The sequence below is a fragment of the Lethenteron reissneri genome, unplaced genomic scaffold (assembly GCF_015708825.2).
Source record: "Lethenteron reissneri isolate LAM-NWPU_2019-01 unplaced genomic scaffold, ASM1570882v1 scaffold_101, whole genome shotgun sequence".
NCBI lineage: Eukaryota > Metazoa > Chordata > Hyperoartia > Petromyzontiformes > Petromyzontidae > Lethenteron > Lethenteron reissneri.
The window spans coordinates 12,631-25,596 of record NW_026890684.1 but is presented as its reverse complement, the minus strand read 5'-3'; the positions used below and the strand labels follow the sequence as shown (position 1 = coordinate 25,596).

The following is a 12,966-nucleotide window of genomic DNA, read 5'->3' as shown; positions in this document are numbered from 1 at the left end:
CTCACTCACTCTGTAGAACAGGGGGAGATCATACAAACTCCACTCACTCACTCTGTAGGACAGGGGGAGATCACACAAACTCCACTCACTCTGTAGGACAGGGGAGATCATACAATCTCCACTCACCCACTCCCCCCACTCTCCCCCCACCACTTCCCCCCACTCTCCCCCCCCCACTCTCCCCCCACCACTCCCCCCCACTCTCCCCCCACCACTCCCCCCACTCTCCCCCCCCTACTCTCCCCCCACCACTCCCCCCACTCTCCCCCCACCACTTCCCCCCACTCTCCCCCCCCCCACTCTCCCCCCACCACTCCCCCCACTCTCCCCCACCACTTCCCCCCACTCTCCCCCCCCCCACTCTCCCCCCACCACTCCCCCCACTCTCCCCCACCACTCCCCCCACTCTCCCCCCCCCCCCACTCTCCCCCCACCACTCCCCCACTCTCCCCCCACACTTCCCCCCCACTCTCCCCCCCCCACTCTCCCCCCACCACTCCCCCCACTCTCTCCCCACCACTCCCCCCCACTCTCCCCCCCCTACTCTCCCCCCACCACTCCCCCCACTCTCCCCCCACCACTCCCCCCCACTCCCCCCCCCCCACTCTCCCCCCACCACTTCCCCCCACTCTCCCCCCACCACTTCCCCCCACTCTCCCCCCCCCACTCTCCCCCCACCACTCCCCCCACTCTCCCCCCACCACTCCCCCCACTCTCCCCCCCCCACTCTCCCCCCACCACTCCCCCCACTCTCCCCCCACCACTCCCCCACTCTCCCCCCCCTACTCTCCCCCCACCACTCCCCCCCCCTACTCTCCCCCCACCACTCCCCCCCACTCTCCCACCACCACTCCCCCCACTCTCCCCCCCCCCACTCTCCCCCCACCACTCCCCCCACTCTTTCCCCACCACTCCCCCCACTCTCCCCCCCCCCCGAGAGAGCGACGCGCGCGCTTCGCAGTTGCCACCGTCACCGCGACAACAACAACCCGCGGGGGCGGCAGCAGCAGCAGCAGCAGCAGCATGGGCCTCCTGCCGCACAGAGTCATGGCCTCCCGCCACCCGCGTCCCCAGCGGCTGTGGCTGCTGGCGCCGCTGGCGCTGTGCGTACTACTCCACCACCAAAGCGCGGCCTTGACTCTGTGCGGGAGCCAGCTGGTCGACGCCTTGGCGTTTGTATGCAACGGGCGAGGCTTCTACGCGGCACCACCAGCTGGCGTGCAGCGGCAGCGGCAGCAGCTAGGCGGCATCACAGAAGCGTGCTGCCTGCGCGCCTGCTCGCTGCTCGTGCTGGAGCGCTACTGCGCACAGCCGCAGCTGCTGCACAAGAAGCAGCAGCTGCACAAGAAGCAGCAGCAGCAGAAGCAGCTGCAGCAGCTGCACAAGCAGCTGCAGCAGCTCCACAAGAAGCAGCAGCAGCAGAAGCAGCAGCTGCACAAGAAGCAGCAACAGCCCACGCGACTGGGCAGCACGCCGTGAACACAACAACAACAACAAGACGTTGAAGTAAATGAAAATGTTTATTCCTTCTGTGAAACACTAACAAGTACATTAATAAATGAGCGGAAGCCCTAAAAAAAGAGGGGGGCGAGGAAAAAAAGAAAAACAATAGTGACACGTGGAGTTGTATAGAGTGAGGAGGAATTAGGTAAGACGGAGCATTGAAAAAAGACAAAAAAAAACGACACGATGAACGAAATCAATTTGCTGAACACACCGAGCATTTTGTTACGTTGTGATCGTAAAGACACCAAGAAGACGAGGAGGAGAGTGGCAGAGGCAGGGAGAGAGGACAGGAGGGGGGAGAGGCAGTGAAAGCGGCAGCAGCACCCACTCAGTCACTCACTCACATACTCACCCACTCGCTAACCTACTCACCCACTCACTCACCTACTCACCCACTCACTCACCTACTCACCCACTCAGTCACTCACTCACATACTCACCTACTCAGTCACTCACTCACATACTCACCCACTCGCTCACTCACCTACTCACCCACTCACCTACTCACCCACTCACTCACCTACTCACCCACTCACTCACATACTCACCCACTCACCCACTCAGTCACTCACTCACAAACTCACCCACTCACCCACTCAGTCACTCACTCACCTACTCACCTACTCAGTCACTCACTCACATACCCACTCACTCACCTACTCCCCCACTCGCTCACTCACCTACTCACCCACTCAGTCACTCACATACCCACTCGCTCACTCACCCGCTCACTCACTCACCCACTCAGTCACCTACTCACCTACCTACTCACCCACTCAGTCACTCACATACTCACCCACTCGCTCACTCACCTACTCACCTACCTACTCACCCACTCACCTACTTACCCACTCACTCACCTACTCACTCACCCACTCACTATCCTACTAGCCCACTCACCTACTCAATCACTCACCTACTCACTAACCTATTCACTCACCAACCCACTCACCTATTCACTCACCTACTCACTCACCTATTCACTCATCTACTCGCTCACCTACTCATCTACTCACTCGCTCACCTACTCACTCACCTACTCACCAGATTGCCGTGGCCACGTGCCGCTTGCTCCCTTCTGTCACGATTCTTGACCGTCAGCCATCAAAGTCCGCGAACAAATGGGCGACAACAACACAAAAATAATAATAACACACACTTCCATCGACATATCTAAAAAGGTCGAGCGAAAATTCGCGTTTGTGGCCGGTGTCCCATGCTGTGATCAAAGCCCGGCAAGTGGCGTTGGTGGCCACGCTGCTGCTGCCTGTTTAGCGAGCGCTGCGGCAGGCAAGCGGCGAGGGTTGGTGGGTCACTGAACAAACGCTGCGAATCTCCCTTCAACGCGGGCGTCGAGGAGGAGGAAGTCGCGCTTCCTTGGCTCGTCGTGAGAAAGGCGGTACAGCCAATGGACTGACCTCCTCCGTCTGTTACCGTCTGTAACGGACGGGGGGGGGGGGGGCAGGGGGTGTCGCTACCATTAAGGAGCGTGGGTTTTACTTCGGGTGCTCCACTTTTCTCCCGCTTGTATGACGGACGCCCACATTTAATTGTCTTAAACAAATCTTAAGATGAAATAAGTATAACCCGTAAAAACAAAGTTTTTCACTATAAATCCTTTATATGCGTGGCAGCTAGAGTCCTCTCGTCCTCTGGCTTGAGATGGCTGCCACCTATGGGTCAGATGATTGTCAGTATTAAGCAATTGGTAATTAAATATTTAATTTGTTTTCCCTAAACAGTGTAAAATTTTGGAAAAAAAAGTTCACGAAAATTAATTGTCACACACAACGAGTCTGTGTGCAAAATGTCAGCTCGATTGGATCACGGGAAGTGGGGTAAAAAACGACCGACAGATTTGCACGGTCGTAAGCAAGCAAGCAAGTGAACTTAATATAAAGGATTTAAAAAAAGAAGCCGATCACGCGGCGAGCACCCTCGTGAGAAAGAGCAGTTGGACTCAGCGTTGTTATTGCACGTGTACGACACACCGGCTACCTGAGGCAGTGCAACAAGTGGATTGCAGATACAGCTGTGATGTGGAATTTGAGTGTTCTCCCTGAGTATCTATCGATTTTGGTCCAGGCACTGTTTACCGCGGGTGCTAAAACGTTCACCCTGTATTTATGTATTCATGTTAGACAATCATTGGTGACCGGGTTGAGGTTATAAACCTTCTTACACCTGAGAACTTGCTTTACTCACGGGTGGCTCATACTCAGATTCGAACCCAGGCTCCCATCGGTCCCGGGGGCTTGAGTCATTAACCCCCCTCTCCTCCCCTCCCCTCCCACCGGTGCACTCGGCCAGAACGCCGTTGCAAGTTTATAGGACGGGGAAATCGGTTTGGTTGATCATTGACCTTTCAGCCATCAAAAGGTTGCAGCAAATCCTCAGCGCCAAACAAGCGACACAATTTCAGTTGATTAGAAGGGCCGCGGTGGGGGTGGCGTGTAGTGGGAGGGGGTTGTGGGAGGTTACCTCGCCACTGATCCAGCAGTGGCTATGAGACGTTAACTCCCTCGCCACGTGTGCAGGAGGCCGTGGGTTCGATCCCGACCCTGACGCCTGCTGCTGCGTATTTGCAGTTCGCGTGCCTCTCCTTCTCCCCGTGGTCGCGTGGATGTTTCTCCCGGGTCCTCCGTTTAAACAACATCGTGCTGTACTGGCAACGTTAACAATCGCACGATAAGTAAAAACCACACAGCCGCAGCATCGCCCCAAACAGCGGAACCACCGCTGACTAAACCCGCGTGCGCGTGTCAGACTCGCGCAGTGAGAACGGTGGCGACAAATACCAACTGCGATCACGCTGGTCAACACACTTTGTCTGGCACGAGGTATTCCAAGGGTTTTAATGTAATTTGGACTTTTGCAGCTGTTCTATACTAATTTCAGGGTGCTGATTCCAAATCTGGCATCAGTTTTTGTCTATCACATCAGGTTTTTGAAATATCAAATATTGCATTTTCAATAAAAACTGCGGAAGAAAAATATTAAATAAATGTGGATATCTACATAAAATGATATTCTAAACACTATCCTAAACATACAGCACCATATTTTAACACTAAAGCAGTCACTGACTCGCAACCACTTGCAATCATAAGTGACAGAGTTAATTTCGAGTAAAATCAATGAAAATGGGGTATGCCGATAGCATAAAAATGAGATGTTATAAAGCAAATCTGAGATCAGATTTGGAATCAGCACCCTGAAATTAGTCTAGAACAGCTGCAAAAGTCCAGGCCAGAAAAACATGTTGTTTTTTGTTGACCAGTGTAATTATTTGATTTCTGAGATGCCGAATCGGAGCCATAGAGCACAGGGTTTTTGTTTTATTGTCGTAGTTTTGTAATGGCTTCGTTCGTGGTGCGTGCCCGTCGTCGTGGTAATGAACACGGCGTGTTGTGTTCACTAAAGACAATTCCGCTCGTGCACAATGTTACAGGAAGCGCAGTTTGAAGTAATTCGGTACAAACTAATTGAATTGAGTCCACGGCCACGTGTATTGGCGTTTTTTTGTTAGTTTTGTTAACCAGCCGAGATCCCATTGTCATCTGCAAGGGGTGGGGGAGGGGGGTAAATCCCCAGATCGAGCGCGTTTGTACGCCACAGAATTCGCAAGTACGCGACGGAGTTAGGCAACAGAACTGCCTCTCTCCCGCGGAGACTTGTTTTTTGCTTCGTTACTCGCACATCCCTCTGATCCTCCGAGGGCGCTGGGTCCACACCAACATCTCCCAACCGCAGCCGCTCCGATTCTGCCTTTTATTTTTTTGTGTTGCCGTGAATTTCCGTGGCTTATTTTTTTTGATTTCCCAGCGGATAAAGGATATTTCCCCCCACCGCCCCCCGTGTCAAAGTGTATAACAGGAGCACTTTTCTAATAAAACATTTTTTAAAATAATAATAATCTGTAATTGTGGAGTGCTTTGATGTTGTCTGCCGGCCGTGTCGCCCTTGAAAAGGAGGGCTTGTCAGCTGGTCCGGGCTTTCTTCGTCCAGTGAAACTTCTGAACTTCTGAAAAAAATAGAGCTTCGAAGTTCATCGGATTTCTCAAATTTAAAATAAATATTCTGATTCGTATAACTATAGACACACAACGTACGGAGGAGCGCTGTGTCCATGCCCTGCTGCTGGATGAATGCCTCCCCCTCGCCGTGGGCACTGTTTGACCATACTTCACCACGCTGGTCACCGCGGGGATGCGGTGAAAGGCAACCACGATGTGGTTCAGATGTGACTCACCGCTGATGTCAGCAGTGGCCGGGAATTGAAACTCAAGTTGCTGGATTTGCAGCGGAGTGCTGTAAACTAAACTAAAAAATAGTTAAGTTTAGTTTGTGTACATTTGTAAGTGATTCGATTACCTTTCCTCTACTTAGGACTCCTATTGTGTGTTTGTGTCGTTTGTTGTTGGCACGTTCTGACCTGCCCCGACTTGACATCTGTCTAGAAGAGCTTTATCGCTCATCGGATTCCTCCAGTATAAACATTCTGATGGTGTGCGCTAACAACTGCGCCACCGCTCCACGCCGAGCGCTCATGCTGCCAGCTCGTGCATTGTGCGCACACGTGGTGGTCACACACAACAACGCGTCTCATGAAGACAAAACACTCAGCACGTTCGTCAACAATGTTGTGGCCTTCAAATAAAACAAATTAGATGTTGGCCAATGGAATTTGCTGATATCACACACACACACACATACTCTTAGGTTGATTTTCTTTCGGTAAAGCCACGTAGGTAAAAATTTTAAATTAATAAAAGTAAAATAAAATAAAAATCACGACATTTCAGTTTGTACAAACTGAGTTGCAGTGGTGATGGTGGTGGTGATCATGGTGATGATGGTGGGGATGATGGTGGTGATGGTGGTGATGATGGTGGTGGTGATGGTGGTGGTGATGGTGGTGGTGATCATGGTGATGATGGTGGTGATGATGGTGGTGATGGTGGTGATGATGGTGATGATGGTGGTGGTGATGGTGGTGGTGATGGTGGTGGTGATGATGATGGTGGTGGTGATGGTGGTGATGATGGAGGTGGTGATGTTGGAAGTAGAGGTCGTGGTGTTGGTGGACGTTACAGTGGTGGTGGTAATAGTGGAGGTGGTGGTGATGGTAGTGATGGAGGTGGCCTCACCACCACCACCATCACTCACCACCATCACTCACCACCATCACCCTCACCACCATCACTCACCACCACCACCCTCACCACCATCACTCACCACCACCACCCTCACCATCACTCACCACCATCACTCACCACCATCACTCACCACCGTGATGATGATGATGAGAGAGATCGAACCCACGACCTCCTGTAGACCAGGCGAGGTGGTCAACATCTCATAGCCACCGTGATGATGATGATGAGAGAGATCGAACCCACGACCTCCTGTAGACCAGGCGAGGTGGTCAACATCTCATAGCCACCGTGATGATGATGATGAGAGAGATCGAACCCACGACCTCCTGTAGACCAGGCGAGGTGGTCAACATCTCATAGCCACCGTGATGATGATGATGAGAGAGATCGAACCCACGACCTCCTGTAGACCAGGCGAGGTGGTCAACATCTCATAGCCACACGGAGCCATCGGAACGGATAATTTAATCGATGATAATCGATCATCAGAGAGAGGGAGACACGCAAAACGATGATTATAATCGATGGGAATCGATTAGCAGAGAGAGACGCGCAAACCAACGATTAGAATCGATGAGAATCGAAGAAACGATTCCCGGTGACGTCATAACCCGGAGACCATCGCCAAGTTCAAGATGGCGGCACCCAGGTTGGAGGTTGTTGTTGTGGTGGTGGTTGTTGTTGTGGTTGTGGTGGTTGTTGTGGTGGTTGTGGTGGTGGTTGTTGTGGTGGTGGTTGTTGTGGTGGTTGTTTGGTGGTGGTTGTTTGTGTGGTGGTGGTGGTTCTTGTTGTGGTGGTTGTTTGTGTGGTGGTGGTTGTTGTGGTGGTTGTTGTGGTGATGGTTGTTGTTGTTTGTGTGGTGGTGGTTGTTGTGGTGGTTGTTGTTTGTGTGGTGGTGGTTGTTGTGGTGGTTGTTGTGATGGTTGTTGTTTGTGTGGTGGTGGTTGTTGTGGTGGTTGTTGGGTTTAACGAGGCTGCATTGTGTGAGGAGCTCACAAATCCTTGAAAGATCTGGTCAAAGTCCCATCAGTGAGCTCCTCCGGCAGGCAAGGCTGCGTTGGCTGGGTCATGTAGCCCGCATGCCCAGCTACCGCATGCCTAAACAGCTTTTGTTCGGCCGGATCGAGGGGGCTAAACGGGCGTGGCACGGGCTAGAGAAGAGATGGAGTGATGTGGTACAGGAGGACGTGGAGCTGAGTGGACTTGCCGATGACTGGTACCAGCGGTGTCAAGATCGGCCTCTGTGGAGGAGGCTCGTGAAGGACGCTACTGGGCAGTTGGAGGCAGTCGCCCTCCAACAACAACGGAGGGCGGAGGAGCGACGCTCACAACAACGAGCGGAGCGCCGGGTGGCTAAAGCACAACAAGTTGGCACAGTTGGGGGCACAGGTGGTGCATCAGCCAGTCATCTCGGTCATCTCAGTCAGTCGACCTGTGGCACCTGGGTCTGCCCCGTGACCTCCTGCCAGCGGGCGTTCGACACTTCACGTGGCCTCGGTGCACGTGGCCTGGCACAAGCGTCGTGGTGACATCACCGCCACTTAGTGGCGAATGGCGGTTGCTGTTGTTGTAATGTGTGTGTGTCTGTGTGTAATGTCTACACACACACACGCTCACCTCTCCCCCACTCTCCCCCTCCCAGGCCGAAGGACTTTGTCACCACCATGGCCACCACGGCCCTCCTGTCTGACGCTCCACGCCCTGCTCCTGCTGCTGCTGCCCCTGCTGCTGTCCTGCTGCTGCCTGCTGCTGCTGCCCCTGCTGCTGCTGCCCCTGCTCCTGCTGCCCCTGCTGCTGCTGTCCCTGCTGTCCCTGCTGCCCCTGCTACTGCCCCTGCTGTCCCTGCTGCTCCTGCTGCCCCTGCTGCCGCCGCACCACCGCTTGGCTCCCTGCCGCGCCGCTGGTGGTCCGGCTTTGTGGGCGCTCTCGGAGACTGCTTCTTCACCACCAGCACCGCCACCGCCGCCGCTGCCAACACCGCCGGAGGGGGGCGGCAGAGAGAGAGAGGAGGCTTCTCGGTGGGGGAGGGTGGGGGAGGTGGTGGTGTTGGTGGTATTGGCGGTGGTGTTGGCGGTGGTGGTGGTGGCGGTGTTGGCGGTGGCGGTGGTGGCGGTGGTGTTGGCGGTGGTGTTGGCGGTGGTGGTTGTGGTGTTGGCGGTGGCGGTGGTGGCGGTGGTGGTGGTGTTGGCGGTGGTGGTGTTGTTGGCGGTGGTGGTTGTGGTGTTGCCGTTGGTGGCGGTGATTGCGAGCAATCTGACAAGTTGGCGGTGGCGGTTGTGGTGTTGGCGGTGGTGGCGGTGGTGGCGGTGGTGGGGATGTTGCCGTTGGTGGCGGTGATTGCTACCCACACTCACCACCCACACTCACTACCCACACTCACCACCACCCACACTCACCACCCACACTCACCACCACCCACACTCACCACCCACACTCACTACCCACACTCACCACCACCCACACTCACCACCACCCACACTCACTACCCACACTCACCACCACCCACACTCACCACCCACACTCACCACCACCCACACTCACCACCACCCACACTCACCACCACCCACACTCACCATCACCCACACTCACCACCACCCACACTCACCACCCACACTCACCACGCTCACCACCCACGCTCACCACCACCCACACTCACCACCCACGCTCACCACCACCCACACTCACCACCACCCACACTCACTACCCACACTCACCACCACCCACACTCACCACCCACACTCACTACCCACACTCACCACCACCCACACTCACCACCCACACTCACCACCACCCACACTCACCACCCACACTCACTACCCACACTCACCACCACCCACACTCACCACCCACACTCACCACCACCCACACCCACCACCACCCACACTCACTACCCACACTCACCACCACCCACACTCACCACCCACACTCACTACCCACACTCACCACCACCCACACTCACCACCACCCACACTCACTACCCACACTCACCACCACCCACACTCACCACCCACACTCACCACCACCCACACTCACCACCACCCACACTCACCACCACCCACACTCACCACCACCCACACTCACCATCACCCACACTCACCACCACCCACACTCACCACCCACACTCACCATGCTCACCACCCACGCTCACCACCACCCACACTCACCACCCACGCTCACCACCACCCACACTCACCACCACCCACACTCACCCACACTCCACCCACACTCACCATCACCCACACTCACCACCACCCACACTCACCACCCACACTCACCACGCTCACCACCCACGCTCACCACCACCCACACTCACCACCCACGCTCACCACCACCCACACTCACCACGCACCCTCACCACCCACACCACGCTCACCACCCACGCTCACCACCCCTACCCCAGGCACGCTGTGGAACCTGTCGTGCCACGAGTCTCTGAGGGCTGCGCTGGTGGCGCTTTGCCTCCCGGCGCTGGTGGAGCACGTGCTGGTGCCAGGGAGCGGCTGGAGGAGCAACTTTGGAGACTCGCTCTCCTCGCCCTCCTCACCCTCCTCACCCTCCTCACCCTCCTCACCCTCCTCGCCCTCCTCGCCCTCCTCACCCTCCTCACCCTCCTCACCCAGCTCGCCCTCCTCACCCAGCTCGCCCGCCTCGCCTTCCGCGGCGTTCTGCAACGCCTTGGCGTGCCTACGGTAAGGGGCGGTGATTTCGTGGTGGACGCGACGGGGAACGCCGCGGTTGACACGACGTCATGCGGTGGACGCGACGGGGAACGTCGGGGGTTCACGTCACGGCGGTGACATTGCAGGGAGTTGAGCTCGGCAGATCCGGACCGACGGCTGAGCACGTGGAAGGGCGAGGGGCTGGTGGACTGCGTGCTGCGCTTCGTCCGCTCGGCACTGAGAGGGCGCAACATCGAGACCAAGGTGACCCCCACAGCGCGATGGGTAGCGGTGGTGTAGCGGTTAGCGCTACGCTGCTCTATGAACCCGGCGGCGGGTCCAAGTGTGTCGAGTCCAACTCGGTCGCAGACGTTGTCTTGGGAGCAACACTCTTCAGCAACACAACACAAGCTACACTTGGGTGTTGACCGCGTGACTAGAGGCTTCTTCAACCCGATGCGGATCTTCATCGCCAGCAACACGAAGAACCCCGAGCCCCTCACTCTTTGGTCTGCATCAGCAGCAGGCCACGCTTTCCCGCCCGTTGACAGACACTTGCGTGGCGTCCGAAACGTCGTGATTTAATTTAGTTTTAATTTTATTTTATTTTTCACCTACGTGACTTTACCGAAAACACCAAAGAGTATGAATCATCGCAGTCGCGAAAACTTCAGATCTACAACCCCTCGCCCCGCCCACCTTCTAGATCTTTCCGGCTCTTTCCCGAAGGCTCCCCGAAGGCTCTTGTAGACCACGTGACCGCCCAGCGGCCCCCCGTCCACCGGTGGCCCCCTCCAATATCATCCGGTCACGTGTCGGCAGGTCAACCGGCGTATCGTGCCCCAACGTAACCCTGGCTGGCTGACGCTCCCTCTCGCTCCCTCTCGCTCCCTCGCCGGGAGCCCGCACCGCACGCTGTACACGGTGCCTCCGCGCTGACCAGCGCTCACCCAGGCCCCGCTAGGGCTGGCGGTACTACGCCCAGTGAGCGGGCTGCACGTAATGCCAACACATCATCCGCCGTGGCTTCGTAAGCCCGGCACCACACAGTGACAATCACAGTCACGACACAAGCAAGAACATCTGCTGGACTACATTGTGACGGACCAGTGCATGCGGGCCCATGTCCTTGACACCAGGAGCTGATTTGCCCACTGACCATTGACTTGTCATCTGCAAGATGCGCCTGCCATTCTTCCACTCCGGTGGGGGGTGTACACCCAGGACCCCATTTAAACCCATCGTGGCATGGCCTCAGCTAGCTGATTAAAGTTTCAAGCAAGAATTTCATCATCGCTTGCGGCTAGGGTTGGCATCGCCCCCCACTCCTCATGTCGAGGGGAAATGGGCGAGGTTTAGGACTGTGGCTCATGCAGCTGCAATGGCTACTTTGGGTACACGGTCCATACCTCCTCAGAGACCCTAGCTGACAAAAGAGGTGTTCAGGCTGGCTGAGAAAAAGCGACAGGCCCTCTCTCATCGTCTACAGCATCCCACGTCAGAGAATGAGGAAGCTTACCGCAGCCTTCGCTCGGAGGTTCGGAGAGCCGTGAGGCGCTGCAAGGATGGGTGGTGGTCGTGGGTTACTGAGGAGATGGAGTCTGCCTCAATGGCCTGCGATCACATATCGCTGTTTATTTCCATAAAAAGTAACCTGCAGCGCCATACCTATTACCATCATTAGGGAAACGAACGGTGATCCAATCTCCGACCCCCAGGAACAGGTTTGCAGATTTGCTGAGCATTTTTGTGAGGTCCTGGGGGAGGGGAAATACCCCAGCCTGGAAAACATCATGGCACAAAGTGGGGATGACCCTGCTGAGGCTGCGGTGCCTCAAATATTGGAAGAGGAAGTCACCCCCTGTGAGTGCCTGGCTGAGGTGCCATCTGTTGAGGAAGTACTGAAAGCATTCCATAGCCTGAGACCAGGAAAGGCACCAGGCAGAGATGATCTCCCAAGTGTTGTGTGGTTATTCCTGACACCACTGGAGACTTTAAATCCACACGGAGACGGAGCTTCATGTAAGGGCTTGCGCCAGTTGTTTTATTAAACACTCTTCACACGACTCTGCTTACACTCTGAGTACTGCTGCACAATCACTGCCTATGCTGCACACCTGACGCCTTCGCCCGTCATGGTGCAGGCGTCGGACCTCTGGCTGCACGTGGAACTGTCTCCCATTACTCCACGCCCCGCCACGGCTCCCCCTCGTCTGCCCCGGGCGGGGGCACGCCGCCATCACCGCCCGGCGACGAGGTTGGGCTTCTAACCCTCGAGCCTTCCTCCTTCGGCGGCGGCTGGGCTGTTCCCGCTGCAGGCACACGTTCCCGTGTCCTATCACACTCCACACCCCAGGGGAAGGGTACTGGGGATTCCTAGCACACCGGTAGGTTACCCTAGCCTGGTGCTAAAAATAGTGTAGTGTATAGTAGTGTGGTGTGTAGTGTATAGTGTAGTGTATATTGTATAGTAGCGTAGTGTATAGTAGCACCACCAGCACCACCACCACCACCACCTCCCTCCTTCACCACCAGCACCACCAGCAACACCACCACGGGGAGTGTCGGCGAATCTCCAGGCGGGCTACATCAGTCCGGCCGTCATGTCCACGTAGTCCTAGCGCACACAGACAAGCAGACCC

At 55.9% G+C, this 12,966-nt stretch overlaps 1 protein-coding gene across 1 annotated transcript; it reads left to right on the top strand.

The window, feature by feature from the left end:
• The first annotated feature begins 1,047 nt into the window (after positions 1–1,047).
• On the top strand, positions 1,048–12,594 carry LOC133361402 (insulin-like growth factor II). The gene is made up of 3 exons (XM_061580332.1): positions 1,048–1,322; positions 10,471–10,588; positions 12,469–12,594. The coding sequence occupies exons 1-3, from the start codon at positions 1,048–1,050 to the stop codon at positions 12,592–12,594; spliced, it is 519 nt and encodes a 172-aa protein (XP_061436316.1).
• The last annotated feature ends 372 nt before the right edge of the window (positions 12,595–12,966 follow it).